Genomic DNA, 27,276 nt, shown 5'->3' on the forward strand with positions numbered 1-27,276 from the left:
CCAGCCTTGCCAAGTCCAGTAGGTCTGACAAGTGCTGCTCAGGATGGGTCAGGCCCTGCCAGCAGGAGGTGCGAAGGCCATGGCAGCCTCTGTGCCCTGGGCCTTGGAAAGCCTGCTCACTCCTGTCCCCCTGTCCCCTTCCAGGGCCGAGCCAGAGCGGCCTCCTGGAGCTACTGGGGACCTGCCCCGGGCCACCTCTTCTGCCTGCCCTCTCCAACTTTTCCTTCTACTTCCCCTAGCTCTGGGCTTCCCTGATAGTTCAATTGGTAAAGGATCCGCCTGCAATGCAGGAGACCCCGGTTAAGTTCTTAGATCGGGAAGATCTGCTGGAGAAGGGACAGGCTACACACTCCAGTATTCTTGGGCTTCCCTGGTGGCTCAGCTGGGAAAGAATTTGCCCAAGGTGAAAGGCAACACCACTGGGTCAGGCTTTTGATGACAGGAAGTGGGAGGCCACCTTCGCCTCTCCTAACTCTCCCTTGTCCACGTGCCATCAGGCAGCAATGCTTTTGGAAGAGTCCAGGACACTGGCCTCATAGCAAGTCCCAGGATCTGGATTTGCCTCCCTCCTTGCTGGTTAGATTCAGCTTAGGCCTTCTGAGGAGAGCGGCCACCCAGGGCAGGCTGTGTCCCTCCCCACGCAGTGTGAGGGAGGCTCAGTGTGATCATTCAGTCTCTCCCTGGTAAAGCTGCCTTCTCCCTTCCTAACACACAAGTTATCTGGGTGATACCTTGAGACCCAGGGACTTTCTCTTTCCCAACAACCTTCATCTCATGGTCTTACCACCCAAGGATGCTCCCCATTTGGATCAGTTCAACTGGATGAACTGCACTGGTGGCTGCAAAATGTTGATTTTCTTGTGCTTTCTTGCTTTCTACAATTATTAATTGGCATTTCTCTACAAAGAGCTTTCCCTTGTCCCTGCTGTCTTTTCTTAGTTGTGATGGTGGACACTTTTTTTATTCAACAACTTAGAATCTAAGTTGTCTAAGTGTCATTTTGGGGACAGTTTTTACTGCATTGTAGCATGCATACAGTAATGGGCATAAATCATCAACATACAGCTCAACAGAATTTCAAAGTGAATACACCCATGTGTGCATCCCCTCCAGATTGAAATATATACATAATGTCTGCCTATATATTACCTTCCCTGGTGCCTCCTCTCCAAAAGGTTTAATAATCTTTTGGGTGCTGAAATTGTTCTAGCTTTGGTTCTTTCCAGTTGGCTCCCACGTCTCTTTAACATGCCCCATCCTTTTCCTTTTCAAACATATCCTTCCTTTCTGACACTACAAGGTGCTCCAGGCTCCTCTTGTATTTTTCCCTGACCCATACCTAGAATCTTCCATTTCTCCAAGGAGCTCTGGTTCCTTTTAGTGGAGACTGGTGTTGAGAACCAAGTTCTGGGTACAGGGAACATTCTTTGCTACTGGAGTGTCATTGCTTCTAGACTTTCACTGGACAAAACTAGGCAATCTATTTTTTTTTTTTTTTAATAATTGGAGAAGCTCTATACAGTCAACAAAAACAAGACTGAGACCTGACTGTGGCTCAGATCATGAACTCCTTATTGCCAAATTCAGACTGAAATTGAAGAAAGTAGGGAAAACCACTAGACCATTCAGGTATGACCTAAACCAAATCCCTTATGATTATACAGTGGAAGTGAGAAATAGATTTAAGGGCCTAGATCTGATAGACAGAGTGCCTGATGAACTATGGAATGAGGTTCGTGACATTGTACAGGAGACAGGGATCAAGACCATCCTCATGGAAAAGAAATGCAAAAAAAGCAAAATGGCTGTCTGGGGAGGCCTTACAAATAGCTGTGAAAAGAAGAGAAGGGAAAAGCAAAGGAGAAAAGGAAAGATATAAGCATCTGAATGCAGAGTTCCAAAGAATAGCAAGAAGAGATAAGAAAGCCTTCTTCAGTGATCAATGCAAAGAAATAGAGGAAAACAACAGAATGGGAAAGACTAGAGATCTCTTCAAGAAAATTAGAGATACCAAGGGAACATTTCATGAAAAGATGGGCTCGATAAAGGACAGAAATGGTATGGACCTAACAGAAGCAGAAGATATTAAGAAGAGGTGACAAGAATACACAGAAGAACTGTACAAAACAGATCTTCACGACCAAGATAATCATGATGGTGTGATCACTCACCTAGAGCCAGATATCCTGGAATGTGAAGTCCAGTGGGCCTTAGAAAGCATCACTACGAACAAAGCTAGTGGAGGTGATGGAATTCCAGTTGAGCTATTTCAAATCCTGAAAGATGATGCTGTGAAAGTGCTGCACTCAATATGCCAGCAAATTTGGAAAACTCATCAGTGGCCACAGAACTGGAAAAGGTCGGTTTTCATTCCAATCCCAAAGAAAGGCAATGCTAAAGAATGCTCAAACTACCGCACAATTGCACTCATCTCACACGCTAGTAAAGTAATGCTCAAAATTCTCCAAGCCAGGCTTCAGCAATATGTGAACCGTGAACTTCCAGATGTTCAAGCTGGTTTTAGAAAAGGCAGAGGAATCAGAGAGCAAATTGCCAACATCCGCTGGATCATCAAAAAAGCAAGAGAGTTCCAGAAAAACATCTATTTCTGCTTTATTGACTATGCCAAAGCCTTTGACTGTGTGGATCACAATAAACTGTGGAAAATTCTGAAAGAAATGGGAATACCAGATCACCTGATCTGCCTCTTGAGAAATCTGTATACAGGTCAGGAAGCAACAGTTAGAAATGGACATGGAACAACAGACTTGTTCCAAATAAAAAAAGGAGCATGTTAAGGCTGTATATTGTCACCCTGCTTATTTAACTTATATGCAGAGTACATCATGAGAAACGCTGGACTGGAAGAAACACAAGCTGGAATCAAGATTGCCGGGAGAAATATGAATAACCTCAGATATGCAGATGACACCACCCTTATGGCAGAACGTGAAGAGGAACTAAAAAGCCTCTTGATGAAGGTGAAAGAGGAGAGTGAAAAAGTTGGCTTAAAACTCAACATTCAGAAAACTAAGATCATGGCATCTGGTCCCATCACTTCATGGGAAATAGATGGGGAAACAGTGTCAGACTTTATTTTTCTGGGCTCCAAAATCACTGCAGATGGTGACTGCAGCCATGAAATTAAAAGACGCTTACTCCTTGGAAGAAAAGTTATGACCAACCTAGATAGCATATTGAAAAGCAGAGACATTACTTTGCCAACAAAGGTCTGTCTAGTCAAGGCTATGGTTTTTCCAGTGGTCGTGTATGGATGTGAGAGTTGGACTGTAAAGAAAGCTGAGCGCCGAAGAATTGATGCTTTTGAACTGTGGTGTTGGAGAAGACTCTTGAGAGTCCCTTGGACTGCAAGGAGATCCAACCAGTCCATTCTGAAGGAGATCAGCCCTGGGATTTCTTTGGAAGGAGTGATGCTGAAGCTGAAACTCCAGTACTTTGTCCACCTCATGCGAAGAGTTGACTCATTGGAAAAGACTCTGATGCTGGGAGGGATTGGGGGCAGGAGGAGAAGGAGACAACAGAGGATGAGATAGCTGGATGGCATCACAGACTCGATGCACATGAGTTTGGGTGAACTCCGGGAGTTGGTGATGGCCAGGGAGGTCTGGCGTGCTGCGATTCATGGGGTCGCAAAGAGTCGGACACGACTGAGCATCTGAACTGAACTGAACTGAGGACTATTGTATGAATGAACCACAAGTGATTTCACCAACTCCATCCTGATGGACATATGTGTTTTGTCCAGTTGTTTTTTTCTTTTTTAAAATTTTGGGCTGTGCTGGGTCTTTGTTGCTCCATGTGGGCTTTCTCTAGTTGCAGTGCAAGGCTTTCTCATCACCGTGGCTTTTCTTGTTGTGGAGCATGGGTTCTAGGGTGTGGGGGCTTCAGTAGTTGTGGCACAGGGGCTCCGTAGTTGTGGAGGATGGGCTTAGTTGCCCCACAGCATGTGAAATCTTCTTATACCAGGCATTGAACCCATGTCCCCTGCATTGGCAGGTGGATTCTTAACCACTGGACCACCAGGGAACTCCAATGGACGTGGACACCAAGTCCGTGTCCAATAGTTTTCTACTATTTATATTACGCTAAGTAACAAAGGATGAGGTGGTTGGATAGCATCACCAACCCAACGGACATGAATTTGAGTAAACTCTGAGAGTTGGTGATGGACAGGGAGGCCTGGCGTGCTGCAGTCCATGGGGTTGCAAAGAGTTGGACACGACTGAGCAACTGAACTGAACTGAAGTAATTTTGTGTACATGTTGTTTCATATCTGTGAATTAACTGGTACATGTGGCATTCCTAGGCCCAAGACACTGTCTGAGTTTTTGAGGGGATGAGGAGGGAGCGACAGAGGATAAGATGGTTGGATGACATCACCTACTCAATGGACATGAGTTTGAGCAAACTCCAGGAGATGGTGAAGGACATCTGGCGTGCTGCAGTCCATGGGGTCGCAGAGTCAGACACGACTGAGCATACAGAATGTTGTTTCATCCAACAAGAAACAAACCACCTAGTGCATACACTACACAGAAAAGTATCAGAGACAATACAATGACAGTATAGAAGTGAACAAACTTACAATTTCAGATTATTAGAAATGCAGCAACCTGAAATGGGCAAATGTGATGAACGGCGCCTGGGGGTAGTATGTTAGATTGGTGATCCCAAAGGCCTCTCGGAGTTGACACCGGAGACTAGATCTTAATGACAAGAAGGAGTCAGCAATGGAAAGTCTGGATACAGTCTTCCAAAAAGAAAAAGTAAGTGCAAAGGGATGGGGGCAGGCCACCCTTGGTCAGGAGCAGAGAGAAGTCCCTAGAGGCTCCACAGAGTAGGGAAGCAAGCAGGTGGAGGAACCCTGAGCCGGGTCACACAGGACTTTTAGAAGCTACAGGAAGGAGTTTGTCTTTGGTTTCAAAGACAACAGGAAACTGTTTTAGTACTTTAAGCAGAGACATGATATGATGTGATATATATTAAAAATTAAGAACTGATTCTACTGTGGAGAACAGGATGTAGAGGAGCAAGCATAGAAGAAAACTAGTCAGAAAGCTGTTCAAGGGGCTCCCCTGGTGAAGAAAAAAAAAGTGAAAGTAGTAGTCACTCTGCCGTGTCCCACTCCAGGCTCCTCTGTCCATGGAATTCTCCAGGCAAGAATACTGAAGTGGGTAGACATTCCCTTCTCCAAGGGATCTTCCCCACCAAGGGATCGAACCCAGGTCTCCTGCACTGCAGGCAGATTCTTTACCATCTGAGCCACCAGGGAAGCCCCAGTGGTAGAGAATCCGCCTGCCAGTGCAGGAGACTTGGAAGCTCTGATCCAGGAAGATCCCACATGCCTGGGAACAACTAAGCCAGGCACAACTACTGAGACTGTGCTCTAGAGCCCACACGCCCTAGAGCCCGAGCTCTGCCAACAAGAGAAGCCACTGCAATGAGCCTGCTTGCTGCAACTAGAGAAAAGCCCTCACAGCAAGGAAGATCCAGCACAGCCAAAAACAATTAAACTATATGCGAAAAAATAAAGCTTTTCAAGTTCAGGGAGATAGGGTGGCCACCGGTGGAGACTAGCAATGAAGGGGGAGAGGGTAGGCTGATTCAGGATGGATTTTGAGGGGTGATCCAACAGGCTTTGATAACCTACTTCACCTTTATGCCCTTCCTTATGATTACAAAGGAGGAAAACAAAAAACTAACAGGCCTATCACCATCAGAAATTTCATGTCACTTTAAAAACTTATTTTTGATTAAAAATGCCGTACAAGGTTACTGTCAAAAACTTGCAGAACAGAAAAGGGAAGTTAAAATCGAGTCATAAAGTTTAAGTGAAGTAAGCCAGAAAGAAAAACACCAATACAGTATACTAATGCATATATATGGAATTTAGAAAGATGGTAACAATAACCCTGTGTACGAGACAGCAAAAGAGACACCGATGTATAGATCAGTCTTATGGACTCTGTGGGAGAGGGAGAGGGAGAGGGTGGGGAGATTTGGGAGAATAGCATTGAAACATGTATAATATCATGTATGAAACGAGTCGCCAGTCCAGGTTCGATGCACGGTACTGGATGCTTGGGGCTGGTGCACTGGGACGACCCAGAGGGAGGGTAGGGGAGGGAGGAGGGAGGAGGGTTCAGGATGGGGAACGCGGGTATACCTGTGGCGGATTCAATTCGATATTTGGCAAAACTAATACAATATTGTAAAGTTTAAAAATAAAATAAAATTTAAAAAAAATTAAAAAATAAAAATATGGTTGAAAAAAAATAATAAAAAAAATAATAATAAAGTTTGCGAACGGCCCGAGCTGTGGGAAAGAAAGAGTTAGTCCCTCAGTCGTGCCCGACTCTGTGGTTTAGTCACTAAGTCGTGTCTGACTCTTGCGACCCCACGGACTGTAGCCCCCCAGGCTCCTCTGTCCATGGGGTTCTCCAAGCAGAAATACTGGAGTGGGTTACCATTTCCTCCTCCAGGGGATCTTCCTGACCCAGGGATCAAACCCGGATCTCTTGCATGGCAGGCAGATTCTTTACCCACTGAGCTACAAGGGAAGCCCCGAACTGTGGAAGGGAGGCTCATTTCCCTGCGGCCAACGGAGACCCCATCGGCCGGCCGGCTCCACCGGACCTGTTTGCGCAGGCGCGCGGGGCGGGGGCGGCACTTCAGGAAGGACCAGCAGTTTTTCAGCCGCTCGCGGAGTGGGCGGGCGACGCCAAGGCCCGGAACCCGTGGGTGGAGTTGGAGGCGGAGCACGGCAGCCATGCAGGAGACAGGTTGGGACGTAGGCGCAGGCAGCCTGGCGGGTGGCGCCGAAAGCCGGGGCCGGCGGGGTGTCGGGGGTGGCCGGGGCGGCCCCCGCAGCGCGGGTGCTGCTTCCGCTGCAGACCACGGAGCTCCGGGTGTCGCGCCGGCCCAGCACTCTTCAGGGCTGGGCGGAGACCCATGGTCCCCGGCCGAACGGCCGGGAAGCCGACCATGCGTATTGTATCCTACTCGAAGGGCAGTGCAGATAGGGCTGGGGGCTGCCTGCGGTGGGAGGTGGGACAAACGGACCGGCGGCTCAGGGGCTGCTGAGGGGTGGAATGGCCAGGGCGCTTGGGGCGGGCAGAGAATAGAAAGCTGAAGGGAGACTGGAAGCGGGGATGGGCCGGGGTGGCGTGAGTCGGGGGCAGAAATGGGATCACGGGGCAACGGGGTAGTTGGGCTGGATTAGGGCTACGAGTGGCCCGGAGGGGCTGGAAGAGGTCCTGAGACAGGACCCAGAGCTCCAAATCCTTGTGGGTGGTACCTTAACCGCGTCTCCATCAGCACCCTAAGCGTGCCTTTCCCGTCCGCCTTGGAGGCAGAGATTGCCCGTGGGTCCCTGGCCCCAGATGTCGAACCTCACCGTGGAGCGGTTGGGAAGGAGCTCACAGTGAGCGGCAGTGTCCTGGTGGTGTAAGTTGGAAAAGGGGCTGGTTGGAAGTGGTAGCAGGTGACCAAGCTCGTCTCTCTCCAGGGGCGCTCTATTTGGACACACTCAAGGGCTGTGTTTATGGAGGTGACGCAGTGTGCTGCGCCTATCTCCACCTTGATTCTCTTTTTCTGTCACTTTCAGCTGCTGGAGAGCTGAAGATTGCCGCCTCCTTCGAATCTCCATTGTCAACTTTCTGGACCAGCTTTCTCTGGTGATGCGAACCATGCAGCGCTTTGGGCCCTCTGTTGCCCGCTAAGCCAGGGCTGGGGAAAGGGGGGGTTAAGGTCTGACCTGGTGGCCCTTCCTAGACAGTGATCCTTCCTAGGGCAGTGATTCCTGCACTAGTTGCCGAGTTATTATGGGGGCCTCATCTTTTGCCTATAATGGCCCTTGGGTGCTCAAGGTCCACTTGCATTGTTTGGTGCTTAAATGCTTAACTACTGAAAATAAAATTGACCTATGATGAGTTTATTTTCAACTATAGCACCTTCAAAATTCTTGCCTTTGTCCTTAGATTGGAGGGTTATGTGATTCAGATAGTCAAGTAGTACAGTGTAAGTGAAGATCATCTAAGAAATGGAGGAGGATAGGTCCTGTCTCTCATTCAGTATTAGCTACTATCAATATTTTGGAGTATTCTCTGAGTTTTATAGTTATATAGTAAACGTGTAACAATAATATTTGATATTGTGCAAGTTTAGCGTTTTTCTTGGTATTTCTCATCTAACATGAACTTTTTTCTAAATATTCTTCAAAATCATTATTGAATGTTTAAACTATTTTCAGTCTTTGCCATATTATAGGTAATGATTCAGTGGAATGCTTGTATATAGATCTTTGCATGAATGATTGATTATAAGAAGTAGAATTAATTAAATATTTAAAGCTCTCAATCTAAAGTATGTGAAATTACTCTCCATAAAATACCCTCCCACCAGAATTCTGGTTTTCCCACATTAGTGTCACCATTGGGGGCTTCCCAGGTGGTGTAGCAGTAAAGAATCCACCTGCCAGTGTGGGAGGCACAAGAGATGAGGGTTTGATCCCTGGGTCCAGAAGATCCCCTGGAGGAGAAAATAGCAACCCACTCCATTATTCTTGCCTGGGGAATCCCATGGACAGAGGAGCCTGGTGGGAGTCCATGGAGTCGCAAAGAGTCAGACACGATTGAGGGACTCAGCACTGCACAGGGGCACAATGACTGCAATGCACTCGGGACAGTACAGAGTTGGCAGACATGAAGGTGTTTGGTGGCCATGAAGCTCTGGACCATTTTGAAGAGAGTGGGGACGAGGGCCACCATGTTTATTAACAGGGTCCCGGTGCCTCCCATGGTGAGAAGAGGCTGAAGGTAGCCAGGGCAGAAATGGGGAGACTGGCATCCAGGCAAGAGACAAGGGCAGCTTGGACCACACAGGGGCAGTGGAGATGGGGAGAAGGAAGTGGCTTCTGAACGTGTCTTGAAGGTGTAGCCACCCGGCCTCGTTGATGGATTGGACATGGCCATCCTGGACCACCTCAGATCCTCAGAAACCCCACAAGGAGTCACCCTTCCTCCCACAGATGGCATCCAGCTCAGGCAGAGTCCGACAGTCTCCCCACCTGCTTCCACCTGCCCTGAGAACAAAGCCACATGCCAACTCCATTTCCCAACATTTAATTAGGAAAAAAAAGATGACAGGGTCAAAGAAAACCTCATGCAGAAAAAAAAAGGGGGGCAAATCGAGTTTGTAGGAGCATGGACCAGGGCTGGGTTCCTCCAAGGAGGCAGAAGAACAAAGGAGTAAGGCACTGCCACCTCTGCCCCTCGAGGCGTGCACAGGGCAGGGCAGCGGGGGGTGAGTGGTCTGGGGCGCGCAGACCCCGCAGACGGAGTTTGGCAGCAAGGCCTGGAGGAGGAGAGTCCGGTGCCCCCAGGCCCAGATCTGGCCCTGGCAGGAGCCTGATTCAAGCTCTCCAGGCTTCAGAGAACACAGCCTGGGAGGAGGCCCAGGCCCAGCCTGAGAAGTCTAGACAGGCTTCTGTGTCAGCCGCAGAGCCATAGTCTGAGGGCACCTTTGGTGCCTTGCCCACCCCGAGTGCTGCTGGTGTCCAGGCCCTCTCCTGAAGATGGGCGGGGGCAGCCAGGGGAAGGGGCAGGGCCAGAGGTGAGGCCAAGGCTGACCCTGTCCCAAGGGGAGCTGGGAGGACTCAAGGAGAGGAGGTGAGTGAGACTGGGACATCTGGGGCAGGAGGGGCCGTATTTACATATGGAAAGGGTGAGTGGAGATAAATTAAATAAATAGGTGGTTGAGGCATAAATAGCAAGGAGGTCAGGGGCAATCACCAGACTGGGCAGGAGGGCAGAGGGAGGGTGGGGGTATTGCTGCTGCTGTGGTGGGGGGCTTGGTCCGGTCGCCCCCTCCCCATGCAGGGCCCAAAGCAAGGCACTAATGAAGGGCCCCGGGCTATGCTGGGGGTGTCTCGGCCCGGTGCCACCTGATCCGGGGCTCAGCCCAGGACCCAGGCCCGAGACGCCCCCTGGACGGGAGACTGGCTCAGGACTGAGACGTGCCTTTCTCCGGGTCGGCCACCCTTAGCTGTTGCTGGACACAAGGCCGATGATCTGCTCCAGCTTCTGGCGCAGCTTGTGTTTCCGACAAGAGGCATCTCGGTCCAGAGCGCTAAGAACCTGGGAAGCAGGCCCCAAGCTGGCCTCTCAGGGACGGCGGGCTGTTCCTCCCAGCCAAGCCCCCTGCTCCTTGGGGCAAGCTTGCCCCTCCCTCAGGCCTCAGGGTGTCCCTCCCTGCTGGCCAGGACCCTGGGCACATGGCCTCCAAACAGCCCCTCTTCGACCCCAAATCCTCCTCCAACCGCACAATTCTCGTCCCTCCTCTCCACGGCCAGCATGCAGCCCCGTCCAAGAGTGATGTGGACTCGAAGCTCCCCTTTCCCGTCCCCTGCAGACCCCCAATCCCCCTCTAGACCTTTCCCATCCAAAGCAGCAGGCCTTCTCGGGCCTCATCTCCATTGACCATGGGCAGCACCCAATAGCCCATCACTCCTCCTGACACCTGGTGGGGGTTCTTCACGCATGTGTTCCGGGCCCGTGTGGCACTTGGGGGTGGGGGTGTCCCTCCCAACCCTCCTCAGACTCCACAGCCACCTCCCCTTCTGCTCTGCCACATCAGAGTGTCCCAGGGCCCCAGGGCTCAGTGCCTGGGCCACAGCTCTGTCTCTAGCTGCCCGAGGACCCCCTTGGTGAGCTCATCCAGGCTCAGGGCTCTCAGGCCTGTATCCAGCTGAGGTTTACCAGTTCTCATCTCCAACCAGGAGCCCAATCCTGAAGCCCACCCTCTGGCTTCCCTGTCTACTGAGGCTCCAGTCACAAATCAGGCAGGTGGCCTGACCCTGCCCACCTCTGGCCCTACCCTGCATTCCTGGCCCTTTACTTTCTCCCAACCAGAACTTGGTGCTTCAGCCAGTAGCTTCTTTTCTGGGTGCCTCACCTCCCCACATCTACAGAGAGCATCACGTGTGCCACATCCTGAGGGCTTGTTTGTGGGAGGAATTGAGTGTAATCCAAGACTTGGTCTCCCTGACTCCCATCACGCCCCTGCTTTTGCCACTGGCTGCATTCTCAAACTCAACGGGCCTGCGGGGGTGGCACGCACCTCCTGACGGTACTTGGTGACGTAGAAATAGAGCTCACTGAGTGCACTCAGGACATTGAAGTCACTTGCGTGGAGACGGGACTGCTCCACCAGATATGCATCCATGTCCTGGTCACTGATGGATGCCATCTTGGTTATGTCCCGGTAGTACCTAATGGGATCCCGAAGAAGTCATGCTGGCAGCTGCTGCAAAAGTCAAAGCCCTTGTCCTGGCTGCCAGGCCAGCCTCTGGGCTTTCTTCCTGAAGCTGGCCCTTCATTAATATGAGCCAGCCTAGGCAGGGCCAGCTTCTACACTCTCACCCAGTAGCCATGTTCTGTGGGTGTCCAGGCCCCCCACCCCCACACACTGGGGCCCACCTCTCCACCCAGCTCTTGTAGTTGGGGATGTCCTTGGCGTAGAGCAGCTTGTTGGAGGGCGAGTCCTTGCCCAGGCGGTGCTCCGACGTGGAGCAGGAGTCCATGAAGGTCTGGGCCACCACTGATAAGCAGGCGTCCGTGATGCTGCTCTTGTGGATGTCGAACACGAACTGCGGGTTCTTGATCACGTTCACCCAGAAGCGCAGGGGCAGGCTAGACAAAGGGACAAAGGCCCACAGCTCCCCAGTTTCCCTGTGCCACATCCTCCTGTCTGCTCACCTCCACAGGCCCACAGGTGGCAAGATGACACACTGAGAGTTAGCAGCCTTTTCTTTAATTTTCAGCCTCACTTCAAGCAGTGAGAAGTAAGAGGAAATGGCATTCTGGCCTTGGTGATTTCAATGTTCCTCCCACACACACATTCACCCCCTGGACCAGGCTTCCAGCATCTCTGCACTGTGCCAGCGGTATCACCAGGTGAGCAGCCAGGCCCAGACAGTCAAGGGCACCTCTGAGTGCAGGGAACACTATCTGCATCCCAGCCGCCCAAACCCCTGGCAGAGTGACAGACACTTGCTCTCCCTACTCGGTGGCACCATCAATGCCAGGCCACTGTCCTCTCCTGCTGGGATGAGCAGTCCAGCCCCCAGCCCCCACTGTCACCCTGACCGAGGTCCCCAAGTACCAGCCAAGCCTCCTCTTCCCACCCAGCCCTGGAGGGCCAGCGCACGGTGGTACCAGTTGCTCTTCCAGGTGTGGCGCACATCAGGATCAATGATCTGCCGCTGGTCGGCCTGCTCGTCCAGGAAGTCAAACATGTACTTAATGGCCAGTGGCAGGGCCGAGCCGCGGTGTGCCGTGCTGAACACAGTTTCGAAGAGGTCATCCACGAACTTCTGCAGTGTGCCCTGCAGTGGCACAGCAAGGGCACCAGCTGACAGGGAGCCAAGGGGGAATGTTCCCACACCAGGACAGATGGGGATGGAGAGGCCTGACAGTGAGCAGGGCTTCTCTGCCCGGCTAACAACACCCCTCAGATAGACCTGGCCTTGACCTCAGGGTGATAGTTTCCATAGCAAAGGCCTTAAGACAGTCCCTTGGCATGGAAACAATCCAGTGGCCCCTACCCCAGGCAGCCGGGGCCAGTCTGAGGGCCAAGTCCAGGACAGAAGGGACCCACACTCAGGCCAGGATGGCACAGGACAGGCGCACCTTGGTGGCCAGCAGCCGTGTCAGGTAGATCTCTGAGACCATCTTGCTGCCACGGTCACCCTCTCGGTGGTCGGCGTGGTCATGGTTCTTCACCAGGTGCCACAGCTTGGTGCCTGTCTCCTGGTCCGGGGTGATCATTGGCGCCCGAGAGCGGAGGCTGTCGGGGCTGCTGGCTGTGCGAAGCAAGCTCTCTGGGGCAGGGGATGGTGTGCCCCCTTAGGCCAGTAGCCCAGCCATCACCATGGCTCATGCCCCCTCTATCCCAGGAGCCCTGCACTTCTAGGCTCTAAAGAGCCCAGACCTCCTGAGAGCAGGGTCTGGGGACCACGGCCAACACAGCCTCAAAGGCCACGAGGCCAGCAGACACCACCACACCGAAGACACTTACCGTAGCGGCTGAGGGAACGGGTGAAGGTGAAGGAGTTGGCCATGTTATAGGCTGACACTTGTTTGGGCACCAGCGCCACCAAGGAACCGTCTGTCACCTGCAGATGCCAGGGACAGAGAGGGGGCAATGCAAGAGGCTGAGAAGCCAAGGGGCTGACCCTGTGGGGGTATGTGGGGCAGCTCCCACAGCTCCCAGAGAAGGGCCTATATTGTGGGGGTGACAGAGGGGAGGGGCCAGCGCGGGACCACAGCCTCACAGGAGCACTGGTCATGGGTGGCCCTCCAGCTCCTCACCTGGTAGTGGGCCAGCGAGTTGACCCTCTTCCAGTCACACTCGATCTTGGTGGTGATGTCCTCATCCTGGAGGATGACACGGGCCATGCGGCCCTGGCGCCACTCTGCAGGCCACAAACAGCTCAGTAGGGGGGGGGCATGAACAACAGCCATAGTACCAGGAGGTGCAGAGGGGCCGGGAGGAGAGGGCAGGGGCCTCACCTAGGTCCATGTCCTCAGCTTTGGGGCGCTGGGAGTAAGGAATGCCCTTGTACACAGCATCGAGCAGCTTGTCTTTGGCCTGGGTGATACTGTCACAGTTGAGCACCTTCACGGGCACCTGAGCACTGCCCTCGCTCTCCGGGCACACACAGTGCAGGGTCTGAGTGGGTGGGGGGCCACAGGGTGGGTCCTGGGTGAGGCTTCCCCGCAGACCTGACACCCTATCCACCTGACCACCCCCCCCCCACACCACACACCAGTGTCTTATAGTCGATCTGCTGCCGGATGAGCTTGTCCTCACTCAGCGAGTACCGTGCCTCGCCTGTGATGGCATCAATGGGGCCTTTCTCCATCTGCTGCTTGATGGCACAGTACAGCAAGAAGAGCGGCTCCCCCGCGCACTCCTGCAGGCAGGGCTGGGCATACAGTTGCCTGCCAGCCAGCTGGCAGCTTCCCCACCCTACGGCCCCCACCACCTGCCCTGTGAGCATGCACACCTTCAGAAACTTATGCAGCAGGAAGGTGAACCAGTTGGTGAGCATCTTCTCAGCCACTGACTCAGTCCTGGAGAGAAAGGGGCGCTGCGGTCCTGGCCGGTAAGGGCCTCCCTAGGGGTGGGGACTGGCCGGGGCAGGGCTGGCCCAGGGCTAGGGGAGGGGGGACCCAGTACCTGCGCAGAAGCAGCTTCGGGTGGTTCTTGCTCTCAAGGTTCTTCTCGATGAGGTCCACCAACAGCTGCTTAAGCAGGCCTGTGGCATAGTCAAGGCGGCTCTGCAGGGCCACCATGGTGAGGGAGGCCACGGTGCCCCGGTCACGCATGGAGAAGCTGCTCTGGGCCTCCAGGGTGTGGATGAAAGTGAGCACGAAGGCGCGGCTGTGCAGCAGCTGCCCGAAAAGACGCAGGGCCTTCTCAACGTGGGGGGGGGTCTGTAGGAGACAGGGTGTCTCAGAGAGCAGAGGTGACCCTGCAAATGACACGGCAGGGGCAGACAATGGTGGGGGGAGTGTACGGGGCAGGGTGGGACTCACATCCAGCTCCTTAAGCACTGGGTGGGCCTCGATCCCTGGGAAGAGCACTCGCACAGCATAGGTCCGGTAGTCTAGGAAAGGGATCTGCACGCCGTCCATGTGGTTCGTCAACTCATTGATATCTGTCTGCAGCTCAGCGAAGGCTGGGGAGGGCCAGTGGGGCAGAGTGAGCAGGGCAGGAGCGGGGAGCCCCTGCGGCCTGCCCCGCGCCCCACCTCCACACAGGCACCTTCCTTGCACTCCAGGGCCACCCGGGACTCCAAATTGTCCATCTGGAACTGGAGCCGCTTAAGCGTGCGGTCGGCATCCTGAGTCTTACGTTTGTAGGCAACCAACACGGCAGTGATGGCCAGCAGCAGGAGGCTGCCCCCTACCGCCAGCCCCACCACGGCTGGCAGGGTCAGGGCACGCTCGGCTGTGATGTGCAGGGTGCCCAGCCAGAACTCCAGACCGCCCACCAGCACCTGCAGGGACGGGCACACGGTGAAGCGAGCCCCATGCCTGCCCCAGGCTGCCCTGGCCGCCTCCCTGCCCCATACCCACCATGACAGGCTGCCGGCCCGTCTGGCTGGGGGAGTCGCAGAGAAGTTGCGTGTCGGAGACGGTTAGCGCGCATGGCTGGCCCCCTATCAGTACCGTGTAGTTGAGGCGGGAGCTGCCAGCTGCCACGGGGATCAGATTCTTGCCCTGCACACAGACAGCCCAGTCAGCCAGGGCTCCCCACTACCCCAGCCATACTGCCCTTTGCTCCTGCCCCAGCGGCACCTTTAGCACTACGTGGGAGCCTGGTTTGATGTCCAGGACCCCAGAGGGCCCAAGAGGCTCAAAGCTGGGGTCAGGGTAGTAGGTGAAGGAGGACCGGTTGAGGGAGCGGGCAGTCTGCACGTGGTCCAGCAGGAAGCCAAACTCATCTGGGTGCTCGCCCTGGGCCTGTGGCTGGGGCTGCCCCAGGAAGATGCCAGGGGCTTTACACAGCATGGCAGTGTCATTGATCACCTGGCATGTCTGCGGGGACAAAGGCAAGCAGTCCAGCACTTGAGGCCACAGCGGGCAGGGAGGCAGGGGTGGGGTGGGGGGGGGGGCGCAGCTGGCACTCACATTGGTGGTCTCAATGCCTCGGTACTTCGCCCGGACCCGGGGCTCCTGGACCGTCAGCAAGTGGGTCCCACTCACGGTAATGGCAGTGCTTCCACTAGGGACAGGAGTGAGGGACTTCAGGGCTCCTCCCCAACTGCCCCAAGCATGGCCCTCTCTCTGCTTTCCCCATTGGAAGTGGAAGTGAAGTGAAAGTCACTCAGTCATGTCCGACTCTTTGTGACCCCATGGACTATATAGTCCATGGAATTCTCCAGGCCAGAATACTAGAGTGGGTAGCCTTTCCCTTCTCCAGGGGATCTTCCCAATCCAGCGGCCCTGGAGCTTCCCTAAACCTGGGTCACCCAGTAGGTGCCAAGTGCCGTGTGGTCATGGAGGAACCAGGCTCCCCTCTGCTGAGGAGGGCTCAGGCTCAGAGGGGGTGGAACTTGATACCAGGCACTCAGAGACCTGGTCCCCAGCGTCCCCTCTTACTTGATGATGCTCCACATGGGCTCGAGGCGTGTGACAGTGGGGTCCTGGGTGTAAGTGTAGACAACACCAGGACTGGAGATGTTCGCGCGGTCAATGGCCAGCATGATGGGGGCTTGGCTCGGGCCCAGGGTGGAGACAGGCGAGATGCACACGATGGCTTCAGCATCCCTCCTGCATCAGCAAGTGGGGACTTGGAGAGAGTGGCCCAGGGCTGCCCGCCGTTTGCTGGCCTGAGGCCCCAGCTTCCGAACAACCCACCTGACGAACTGGCACTCGCCATCTCTCACGGTCACCATGACCCTGCTGCCGGCGTCCAGAGCCCTTCCAGAGATGGTGAGCCTCGTGCCCCCGGAGGCCGGGCCCCGACTGGGACTCACACGGTCAAACGTAGGCGTCTATGGGAGAAGATGTCCTAAGGGGCGGGGCGAGGGGGGTTGGCCAGGCCGCACGCTACCGGCAAGAAGCGATGGGAGAGGAAACGGGTAGGCACCCCACCCACCACAAAGGTGTAGAGCTGCTCAGACTGCGTGCGGAAGTCAGCCGAACAGTCGCCGACACAGAGCTCTGCAGGCCCTGGTGGAGGGCTGGGTACCAGTGACTCTTCCATCTCACAGACGATCCTGAGGGCAGGGTCCGAGAAGGTCAGACCCTGGAGGCCAGCCCCCAGTGGGGGATGAGGCCTGGTGTCCGCCAGCTGGGCTGCACTCACCTCTCAGCACTGATATACTCAGCGGGGATGGAGTTGCAGCGCACGCCAGCCACCCGCAGGCCCACCTCTCGGGAGGTGAGGCCCAGGTTCTCACCCACGATGGTGATCCAGGTGCCCCCCTCCTTGGGCCCCATGACTGGGTGGATCTGCAGAGCAGGATGGGAGGCGAGAGGGTAAGCTGAGTTGGCGGGTGCCCAGAGGGCAGTGGGTGGAGGGGAGACCGACCTGGGCAATGCGAGGATGGCTGCAGCGAGCGCCCTTCTGGTTCGGGTGCATCCAGTTTGTCTTGGGGGCTGGGCAGTGGGCCCGCAGCTGGCACCTGTGCTCCGAGATGCACCAGCCACAGTTGAAGCGGGGGTCAGCCTTGAGGCAGAGGCCACAGCTGGGCCGCTGCGCCCAGCACTTGTACAAGAGGGCTGTGGGCACAGAGGGCATCACTGGGGAGCAGTTACAGGCCCTGATGAAAGGTCCCCCTGCGGGACCCTGGCCCCAGCTCATGCCTATGCTGCCCCAGGAAGTGAGGTCCTCAGCCCCATCCCGCAGCTCACCTCGGAAGGTAGCAGGCTTGTCGATGGGGAAATCGCCATCCCAGACCACGGAGAAGTCCAGCTCGGTGTCACCATACTCATCACCTTCATAGGAATACTGGGGGAGAAGGACCTGTGTGACCCTCGTGAAGGTGTGCAGACCACCCCCCTGCAACCCTAGCTCAGGAATCCCCAGCAGGAGACTCAGAAAGTCCTCTGCCAGGATGAGCTTAGGCTTCCCGAAGAGTCTGCTGGGCACAGCCCGGATCCCCGAGATAGGCAGGGTGGGCCTCACCGAGGCGTTCTGACACTGCACGCTGCTGCTGTTGAAGCGCACGGCAGGCACCCGCTGATGCCGGCCCTGCACCCGGACCACGCACTCGTAGTTCTTCTGCCCTGACTGAGGCTGTGGCAGGTTCTTGGCCCGCAGGGTGAGGGGCTGCACAACGCCTACCGGGATCAGGAGGTCCCCGCTGGGCAGGATCTCAGGGCAGCCCTGAGGGGAGAACCCCCGCGTTGAAGAGGCTCCAAGAAAACCCCAAGATGGAGGGCAGCAAAGCCAGGGGCCAGCCTGCAGGGAGCCCGGCCCCCTCGTGCATGATGCCCACCTCACCTCAGGGTTGCGCACCCTGCCTTCCTGGAAGGAACAGTCATGGGGCTGGCTGGTACACACGTGGCGGTACTTACACCACTGGCAGGGGTAAGGGCTGCTGACGCAGGACATGCACCTGGAGGGGAGAGGCTTCAGAAATCATGGAAGAGACCAAACCAGGCCCTTCACTGTCCCCCGTGTGGGCCACACGGGAAGCCAAAGGAAAAAGGTGCCCACGTCACTGCGAGCCACATAGATGGGACCAGGGGCAGGCCAGCTACTACTCACGACTGGAGGACACTGCAGTTGTAGAAGACGAAGTCGGCCCCAGCAAACCTCACACCGGTCTCCTTGGAGAGCAGCTGCAGCCGCACGGTGCGGGTGGCCCCTGCAGTGAGCCCGCGGCACCCCATGTGAGCCATGGACAGACAGCATCCCCCGCCCCCCCCAGCCCCGTCCACTGACCGTGCCCCCGGGTAAGAGCCCGGAGCTCCTGGAGGGAAGGCGAGGGGCAGCGTAACTCCCCAGAGGGCAGCAGGATGGCCTCGCTCTGGGTCACCTCCTCAAAGGCACAGCTCACGCCCACACTGAGGTCTGGCACGTTGCTCATGGCCACGGTCAGCTGCAGGAAGCCGAGGGCTTAGAGGAGGGTCCACTGCAGCATGTGGGCACCACACCCCTGCCATGTCCCTGCCACGCCCCTCACCTGCACACCAGGTGATGTCACCGACACGTTGTTGGGCCAGACGTGCACCTGGACACACTTGCTGAGCACCTCAGCGAAGCCATATGGGGCCACAGCACCTGGACAGGCCCCTTGGCGGCAGCACCTGTGTGGGGTCAGGCCAGGCCCATCCCACAGCTGCCCTGGGGGCCAGGAAGGGGTGACGAGGGGGCAGCCGGCCCAGCATACGGTGCCAGGCAACCGCATGCCTCGGCTTCATCCCCGAGGGCCTGAGAGACGTCACTTGGGCCAGAGGTTCTGCTCATTAGCAGGATAAAGTCGGAAGGGAGGGAGGCTACAAGGGCACAGCTGGTGGGGTGGGCACGTGGGAGAGGGCGGGCACCACGGCCCCCAGCCATGGGCAGAGCTGGGCAGGTCCTCACCTGTGTTGTAGCACGCACCAGCCACAGTGCGGGTCCCCCGAGCCCAGGCAGGCCGCGCAGCTCAGGTATTGCTCGCAGGTCTCCACCGGGAGCTGGCTCACCTGGGCACAGCCGAGTTAGCACATGCTGCGCCCTGCCCCCAGCCCACCCTGCCACTTGCCCCGGGCCCACCTGCTTCTCACTCAGCAGGTAGATGTGCCGGTGGTCAGGGCTGAAGAGCAGGTCACGGAGTATGGGGCTGCCATCCACCACGGGCACCGTCTCGTACAGGTGAGCCTCCTGAGAGCTGTCAACCCGCACCTGGGCCACAAGACCAGCCACCTGACGCCACAGCAGCAGCCCACATACCCGGGCAGGCTCTTCTGCTGCCAGGGGCCCAGCCTTGTCCCATCATAGACAGACGGGGAAGGATAACACCAAGGCTGCCCCCTGGAGGCTCTTGGGGGTGTCACAGCTGGTCCAAAAAGGCTCACAGGGCACAGAGATGACCATACTTATGGTAGAAAGCAAAGAAGAACTAAAGAGCCTCTTGATGAAAGTGAAAGAGGAGAGTGAAAAGGCTGGCTTAGATCTCAATATTCAAAAAACGAAGATCATGGCACCTGGTCCCATCACTTCATAGGAAATAGATGGGGAAACACTGGAAACAGTGACAGACTTTATTTTCTTAGGCTCTAAAATCACTGAAGATGGTGACTACAGCCGTGAAATTAAAAGATGCTTGCTCCTTGGAAGAAAAGCTATGACCAACCTAGACAGCATATTAAAAAGCAGAGAGGTTACTTTGCCAACAAAGATCCGTCTAGTCAAAGCTATGGTTTTTCCAGTAGTCATGTATGGATGTGAGAGTTGGACCATAAAGAAAGCTGAGAGCCAAAGAATTAATGCTTTTGAGCTGTGGTATTGGAGAAGACTCTTGAGAGTCCCTTGGACTGAAAAGAGATCAAACCAGTCCATCCTAAAGGAAATCAGTCCTGAATATTCATTGGGAGGACTGATACTGAAGCTGAAACTCCAATCCTTTTTCCACCTAATGCGAAGAACTGACTCATTGGAAAAGACCCTGATGCTGGGAAAGATTGAAGGTAGGAGGAGAAGGGGGCGACAGAGGATGAGATGGCTGGATGGCATCACCAACTCAACGGACATGAGTTTGAGTAAACTCTAGGAGTTGGTGATGGACAGGGAGGCCTGGTGTGCTACAGTCCATGGGGTCACAAAGAGTCAGACACGACTGAGTGACTGAACTGTAACTATAGAGTTTGGGCATGGGGAAAAGGTGAGATTTATAGGGGAAGGGATTTTCGGGATGATGGCAATACCCTAGAACGAAAGAGTGTTCATGGCAGTGTAACTCTGCAAATGTACCCAAATCAGAGAGATGCTTTATATGAGGGTGGGAGTGCGACATGGGAGTTATACCCCAATAAAGCTGTGAGAAATGCAAAAAAAGGACCCGGAGGGGAGTAGACTAGGCCCCCAAGATTTCCCTGGCCACTCCAGACCTTCTAGGAACAGCCCGCATCTCCCAGGTGAGCACGAGAAGAAGCTGGTAGCTGGTCTGACTCCTTGTCCCTTTAGAAAACCTCAGAGCTCCCAGCCCTGAAACAGAAGCAACCCCTGGGCCTATGAGGGGACAAGATGGCAAAGGCAGTCAGGTTCACATTTGTTCCCTCATTCATTCAAGGAGGCTTCCCTAGTAGCTCAGTTGGTAAAGAATCTGCCTGCAATGCAGGAGACTCAGGTTCAATCCCTGGGTTAGGAAGATGCCCTGGAGAAGGGAACGGCAACCCATTCTAGTACTCTCGTCTGGAGAATACCATGGACAGAGGACCTGGTGGGCTACAGTCTGTGGAATTGCAGAGCTGGACCCGACTATGCGACTAACTTTCCTTTCCTTTCCTTTTTCATTCAAGGAGGACCCAGCAACAATGGCTCCTGCTCTCCTGGCAGGGAAGCCCAGAGATAAGGACAGAGGCCTGGGTCTGCCACAGGAAGTCAGTGGTTCAGGCCACAGCAGGCAGTGGCACCAGTGAGCGTGGGTGCTGCAGGTGAACACAGGGCTTGCCTGCACAGTCTTGTCCCCACCCCTTGTTCTGCATCTCAGCCTGCCCTGATGCCCACAGGCTGGTGCCCACCTTCTTGAGACTGCCACCGCGAGTGCCGATGAAGACCACAGAGTGCTGCTGGTAGGTGTAGGCGGCCACGCTGGTCATGCCATCGGTACTGTCAGCTAGAAGGGGCAGCCCCTCGATTACGTGCAGTCCACCCAGTGGCTGGTTCAACACCAGCCCACAGAAGTTTCCATTTATCTGCATGGGCTGGTGAAACAGGAGGGGTGCACGCGGGTCAGCTCACAGGCACCCACTGGACGTCGGCCATGAGATCCCACATTGTGGCAGGGAAGAGGACCCAGAATTTGTTCCTTGCTAGCCAAGACCAACCAACCATTAGTCTCGGACCCCACAGGAAATGGGGGGATGAGAAAGGAGCTGCAGGAAGGCGAGCAGGCAGGAGTGGGGAGTAGACAGCAAGGCCTAGGAGGCTGCCACTGATGCAGAATGTGAGGGGGCACCCACAAGATAGAGCTGGAGGAGCCAGGTGGGGACAGAGGGGCAGGAAGAGGAAAGGAGTGGTCCACAAACAGAGTGTGCCCACCCAGAGGACTGGCAGGGAGGTAGGCTGGCGAGGAAAGAGAAGCTGCAAAGGCAGGGAGGGGATCACCAGAGGGTGGGGAATTCTGGGCTAAGCTATCACTCCTGAAATGGTTCAGGGAAGCATCTCCCAGGTGAGCGGGCCTGTGCAGCCTGGGACAGGCCGGCAGCCTACTGGCTGCTATGTGACCACCGGGGCTGGTCCTGCAGACCTGGGAAGAGACAGAGGGCCTGGCAGAGGGGTAGGGGGTGGGCAGGAGCTCACAGTGTTGATACAGGGCAGCTCCTTGTTCAGAAGCCAGGGCAGGGCCAGCGTGCCCTCCCCACGGTAGCAGGACTGGATGCGACGCCGGATGTGCGCATTGATGTTGCTGAGGGTAAAGAGGCAGAGGATGGTCTGCCGTGGTGGGCTGGCCCGGTTCTTCTGGCCCTGAGAGAAGACGGTGAAGAGGACGTCCTCGTTGGCTGGCACGCCCAGGGCCTGGGCCAGCAGCAGGCCAGGTTTGGCCAGGTGGGCACTCTGCACCAGGCGGTACTCCACACCATGCCATGAGCAGCCGATGGGGAACTCCACGTATGAGTAGAACTCGGAGTCTCCTGAGCACATGCGCACAATCTTGGACGTGAAGAACTTCTCGCCCGCTGTGTCCAGCAGGGTCTGCTGGGTGTCTAGCTGCAGTGTCAGGAAGTACACAAAGGAGGCGCTCACAAAGCCATAGACGTAGTAGATGTCGAAGGCCGGGTACAGGGACAGTGTGTCAGAGGGGATCTTGATCTGCGAGGAGACGAACTCGTCCTGGTACACCTACGGAACAGACGGGGGAGAGAGCCTGGGACAAGGCCAGGGTCCACCTGTGGCCTCCCCATCCGTGGCCCCTGCTACTCGCCCTGGCCTCAATCCCACAACAGGGTCCCCGAGGGGCTTCCATCACAACCCCCTGCCCATGCATGCACAGGACCCCAGGCCAGAAAGACTCCAGAGGGCAGGCCGTGACCTGGCCCGCCCTGCCATCCTCAGCAGCTTGTCCCATCTAGGACCAACCAGGTCTCTTCCAGGAGCAGAGGCAGGACACATGAAGGTAGGAGGGCACAGGGCCTGGCTCTCCAGAGGAGGGTGAAGGGAAGGGAGGGCAGGGGCCGCCTGACGGCCAGGGGGGTCTCACCCACCAGACTGAACATGTCTACACCGTCCTCATCCCGGATGAGCTTTCGGGAGCTCAGGGTGGGGAAGTACTCGGACTTGCCGTCCACAGCCGTGCCTACAAACAGCTTGCTGGGCCCCTGGCCCTGCTCCACGATGACGCCAGCCATAGAGTCCGGCTCCTGGGCCCCCGACAGGTAGTGCTCCTTGCGGTGGTGGGGCTCACCCAGCTTGAAGAGGTCGTCCAGCCGCAAGAACTGGCAGATACCCTGCCAGATGCTGCCGCAGGCCACCAGGCGGCGGGCTGCGTAGTCTATGAGCAGCAGCTTGTTCACATTGTCCACAGGCGCCAGGCGGTGGGCGCACACACGCATGCTGGGGGGCGGGTAGCAGCGGGCGTTGTCCTCGACGGGCCCCGTGATGTGGACCCGCAGCTCAGTCAGATTGGGCGCCAGCTTGAAGATGTGGTTCACGGCGCCCACAAACACTTCCCCAGTCACCCGGTGCACAGCCAGGTGGGTGAGTGAGGTGTCCGTCACTGAGAAAGCAGGGAAGGGCCCGCGGCTGCCCAGGGCCTGCCCAGCAGCCAGGAGGAACAGCAGGATGAAGATGGTGGGCATGGCTGGTGGCAGTCCCAGGGGGTGAACCTGGGGAGAGACAGCGGAGGCCAGTCAGAGGCCTACCCCCTGGCCTGGCCTTGGGCCTCGGGCCAGCCCAGAACCATGGCCTAGAGGGTGGAGGCCGATCACCTGCCACTGCACCAGGGCCCCAGATGGCAGCCCCAGCTGGGAGAGAGGAGGGGCATCCGCCAGGGTGCGCGAGGGAGCCACGAGCACAGGCAGGCTTGGGGGCCATCAATCACCCCCCACCCACTGCTGGCAAGCAGCCGGGAGGCCTCGCCTCAGCTGGGCCACACCCAAGCGGGCCGCGGCGCCAGATGCTGGGAGAGGCAGGGTGGGAGGCCCTCCAGGAAGGAGAAGCTAAACAGCAGATCCCAGGCCCGAGGGTGGCCAGCCACACACGGGCGCAACACAACCACGGGCCACTCAAGGCCACAGAGCCGCCTCGCACCCCTAGTTGGGGGGGGGGCGGGGAGGAGACAAGGGAGGGGGAAAACAATCGCAAATGGGACGTTGGGGTGTCAGGACATCAGAGGTCTGAGGCATCAAAGCCTGAGCCCAAACAGCACCCAGGGACACCAATCCACCCCCCGCACCCCCGCTGCCTCCTTGCCCCAAGGGCCTCTGTCTTCTGGCTGACCAGGAGCCTGCGATCTGGTCTATAGGCTGCCACACAAAAGCCGAGTGGTGCCGGCCCCCGCAGCAATGCACAGAGACAGACAGAAATCAGGCTCTGCCCAGGCACAACCGGATGGATGCCCAGGGCAGGGGTGCACGCAGCCCCCTCCAAAGCCAGATGGTAGCTGGTGAAGGGGCGAGGCAGGATGGCTAACACAGCTGAGACTCTGGGGAGACAGGCCGGGGGACCCCAGGAGCAGTGCTGGGCTTGGCTGGGTCTTCACCCCGAGGCCACACCCAGCTTCAGGCAGCCAAGACAGCAGAGCAGTGTCGTGGCAGCCAACGGGGCAGGGCTCAGGGCCCCCCTGTCGGTGCCCAAGCCCCAAGGGAGACACAAGTTACCCCACCTTGGAGGCGGTGGCGGGGAACCAAACCAAGGCAGCCCAGAAGAAATGGGGCAGGGGGGTGGGGGTGGATTGCATTTGCCAGAACCAGGAGCAGACCCAGCTTGGAACTGCTAAGTTTCAGCTCAAGACAGCTCGGCTCTCCCAGGCTCTTTTGTCAAGGTCCACATCCTGGACCCTGAATGCCAGAGCCAGAGAAGAAAGGAGGGCGCAGAAGGGGGGCGTCATGCCACCCTCACCTCCTCCGCAGCACACAGGAATACAAGCCTAAGAAGGGGAACGGGACCGGTCGGGAGGGATACCTGGAGAGGCACGCTGTGGAGCCCAAATGCCCGTTCCAAAGCACAACCTGGAAGCGGGAGCCTCGGGCCAACCGAGCCTCTCTGAGCCAGCCCTGCGGAGCCCGAGGATGCGGGCAGACCCTGGCAGAGACGGGGCTCTCGCACTCGCTCCCCGATGACCTGCGCGGTTCTGCCAGCCCAGGTTGCCCTGCCCCCATCCAGGGACACCGCCCCCCCTCCGCCGCCCCACTCCCCCCAGTGGACGGAGGCGCCGGGGCTGCTTCTCCGCCACAAAGGGTCCCCATCGGGTAGGGGGCTGGCGGCGGGGGCGCCGAGCACTAAGGACCAGTCGGGCGGGCGCCCAAGAAGGCAGGGGCAGGGCCCGACCCCTGGGAGGCCAAGGCGAACCTCAGGGATGCCCGACCCCGGGGCGGATGAACAGGCTGGCCTCGCACGGGCGGCGGGGGAGGGGGGAGTGGCAGGCACCTACCTGTCCCTCCGCCGCCGCCGGGTCCGGGTGGCCGCCCGTCGGCCACGTGGACGCGCCCTCGAGCCCCACACCGCCCCGCTCGCGCGCCCTCGCTGCCGCACCCCGCGCGCCCGCGCCGCCGCCGCCCACACTTTGGGGCCGGCCCGCGGCCGCCGGGGCCTTTTAAACCCGGACCGTACCACCGCGCCGGGCAGGGGTGCCCAGAGAGGGCCGAGCGGCAGTGCTCGCGGCCGTGGGGGACCGCCTCTCCCCGAGCCACGGGAGAGGCCCAGCAGCGCAGCTCCGGCCCCGGCGAGCGGCCGGGGTTCCCCCCCACCCCCCGCAGCGAGACGACCCTCCCCTCCCCTCCCCTCCTCTCGCGCAATGGCCGCGTCCGGGGCGCGCGCCCCTCAGCCCGCCGCCTCCCGCCACCCAGGGACCCGCGCGCTCCCGCGCCACAACCCCTTCGGGCTCGCGGAGAGCGCGGGCCTCGGGGTCGCGCAGACGCCTCCCGGGCGCTCGGAGGCGCGCCCAAGGCCACCTGCCGCTGGTTCGCAGCACCACCACCCGTCCCTCGCACCCCGGTCACCATCCTACAGGCACACACCAGCCCGGAACTCGCGGTCCTGACCCAGGACACTCTCCTGGGGAAGGTCCACTAATCCGGAGGGCCTGCATCTGATAACATCCACGAGTACTGAGGCTGTCGGCCTTTACCACCTGGCCCCTTCCCCAGTGCCCCTGAATTGGAGATTTTCAGTCCCTTGGTTCCTTTTTCCTTTTCTTTTTATACAACTTTATTGACCTATAATTCATCTATCATGTAAGTCCCTCATGTAAAGGGTAACATTCAATGACGTTTAATATATTCACACAAAGTTGGGCAACCATTCCTCCTGTTTGATTCCAAAACATTCTCATCACCCCCAAAGTAAATCTCTATATACCCTTTAGCCAGCCCTCAGTCCACCCCGTATGAATTTTAGGATGGACTTTTCAGTTTCTGGAAAAAAAAAAAAAAAAAAGCCAGTGGGAGTTTAATATGGATTGAATTGAATCTGTAAATCAATTCGGAGAATGTTGCCATTTTAACAAGACTTCCAAGATGGTACTAGTGGTAAAGAACCTGCCTGCCAGTGCAAGAGACATAAGAAATGTGAGTTAGATCTCTGGGTTGGGTAGACCACCGTGGAGGAGGAAATGGCAACCCACTCCAGTATTCTTGCCTGGAGAGTTCCATGGACAGAGGGACAAGAGGGACTGGTGGGCTACAGTCCATAGGGTCGAAAAGAGTCAGACACAATGGAAGTGACTTAGCATGCACGCACACACCATCTTAACAAGATCCTTTCCATCCATGAACTTGGGATGTTGTGATGATGAATTCATGTGTATTAATTTCAACTTGGCTAGGCTATAGTTGGCAATTATTTAATCAAACACTCATCTAGCTGTTGCTCTGGAGAAATTTCATAGGTGTGGTGAACATCAACAATTGGTTGACTTTAAGTAAATTACACTCCACAATGTGGGTGAATCTTGTCCACTCAATTGAAGGCCTTAAAAGCAAAAACTGAGGTTCCCTGGGAAAAGAGATATTCTGCCTCCAGACTGTAATGTAGAAGTCCTGCTTGAATCTGCAGCCTGCTGACCTGCCCTGCAAATTTTGGACTTGCCACCTTGTCAGCCCTTACAATCACATGAGCTAATTCCTTAAAATTAATCGTGTGTGTGTGTGTGTGTGTGTATCCTGTTTTGTTACTCTGGAGAACCCTGACTAAATAAATGTGTTTTCATTTATTCAGGTGTGCTTTATTTTCTTTCAGTGATATTGTCTAGTTTACAGTGTACAAGTCTTGCATTTCTTTTTTTGATGGTTTATGTGAATTTTTTTCTTTTTATTTTTTTATTGAAGGATAATTGCTTTACAGAATTTTGTTGTTTTTGGTCAAACCTCAACATGA

The 27,276-nt window shown here is 56.3% G+C and overlaps 2 protein-coding genes across 6 annotated transcripts; one reads left to right on the forward strand and one right to left on the reverse strand.

Annotated features, from left to right (window-relative positions):
• The first annotated feature begins 6,681 nt into the window (after positions 1-6,681).
• On the forward strand, positions 6,682-8,379 carry LAGE3 (L antigen family member 3). The gene is made up of 3 exons (XM_027534611.1): positions 6,682-7,014; positions 7,339-7,467; positions 7,628-8,379. The coding sequence occupies exons 1-3, from the start codon at positions 6,791-6,793 to the stop codon at positions 7,740-7,742; spliced, it is 468 nt and encodes a 155-aa protein (XP_027390412.1). The 5' UTR covers positions 6,682-6,790; the 3' UTR covers positions 7,743-8,379.
• A 748-nt stretch (positions 8,380-9,127) lies between these two features.
• PLXNA3 (plexin A3) lies at positions 9,128-25,438 on the reverse strand. 5 transcript variants are annotated; one of them, XM_027533719.1, is made up of 33 exons: positions 25,334-25,438; positions 22,947-23,567; positions 22,045-22,584; positions 21,264-21,446; positions 19,297-19,425; positions 19,126-19,226; positions 18,725-18,848; positions 18,484-18,640; positions 18,307-18,406; positions 18,040-18,154; positions 17,722-17,922; positions 17,448-17,544; positions 17,125-17,315; positions 16,900-17,045; positions 16,690-16,810; positions 16,449-16,585; positions 16,191-16,361; positions 15,720-15,813; positions 15,387-15,626; positions 15,165-15,308; positions 14,851-15,085; positions 14,622-14,764; positions 14,263-14,519; positions 14,090-14,156; positions 13,850-13,996; positions 13,593-13,752; positions 13,392-13,495; positions 13,099-13,195; positions 12,711-12,901; positions 12,237-12,406; positions 11,499-11,711; positions 11,140-11,290; positions 9,128-10,157 (listed from the first exon to the last, which is right to left on the reverse strand). In XM_027533719.1, exons 2-33 carry the CDS (start codon positions 23,538-23,540, stop codon positions 10,062-10,064), a joined length of 5,616 nt encoding a protein of 1,871 aa, XP_027389520.1. In that variant the 5' UTR covers positions 23,541-23,567; positions 25,334-25,438; the 3' UTR covers positions 9,128-10,061. The 5 variants fall into 5 exon arrangements, 4 of the variants coding, with proteins under 4 accessions (XP_027389520.1, XP_027389521.1, XP_027389518.1 ...); XM_027533720.1 differs by having other exon boundaries at positions 12,711-12,883; positions 13,850-14,008; XM_027533717.1 differs by having other exon boundaries at positions 13,850-14,008.
• Positions 25,439-27,276: the final 1,838 nt, after the last annotated feature.

Source organism: Bos indicus x Bos taurus, chromosome X (assembly GCF_003369695.1).
Source record: "Bos indicus x Bos taurus breed Angus x Brahman F1 hybrid chromosome X, Bos_hybrid_MaternalHap_v2.0, whole genome shotgun sequence".
In the NCBI taxonomy this organism is placed as follows: Eukaryota; Metazoa; Chordata; class Mammalia; order Artiodactyla; family Bovidae; genus Bos; species Bos indicus x Bos taurus.

Coding starts and splice junctions, on each gene's coding strand:
- PLXNA3 (XM_027533717.1), bottom strand. CDS start 23,540: ATGCCCACCATCTTCATCCTGCTGTTCCTCCTGGCTGCTGGGCAGGCC. Junction 19,227..19,296: donor ACCTGCTGAGTGAGAAGCAG/GTGGGCCCGGGG, acceptor GGCTGTGCCCAG/GTGAGCCAGCTCCCGGTGGA. Junction 12,407..12,710: donor CACGGCTGCTGGCCACCAAG/GTGCGCCTGTCC, acceptor GTGCCACTGCAG/GGCACACTGCAGAAGTTCGT.
- LAGE3 (XM_027534611.1), top strand. CDS start 6,791: ATGCAGGAGACAGGTTGGGACGTAGGCGCAGGCAGCCTGGCGGGTGGC. Junction 7,015..7,338: donor GGAAGCCGACCATGCGTATT/GTATCCTACTCG, acceptor CGTCTCCATCAG/CACCCTAAGCGTGCCTTTCC. Junction 7,468..7,627: donor AGCGGCAGTGTCCTGGTGGT/GTAAGTTGGAAA, acceptor TGTCACTTTCAG/CTGCTGGAGAGCTGAAGATT.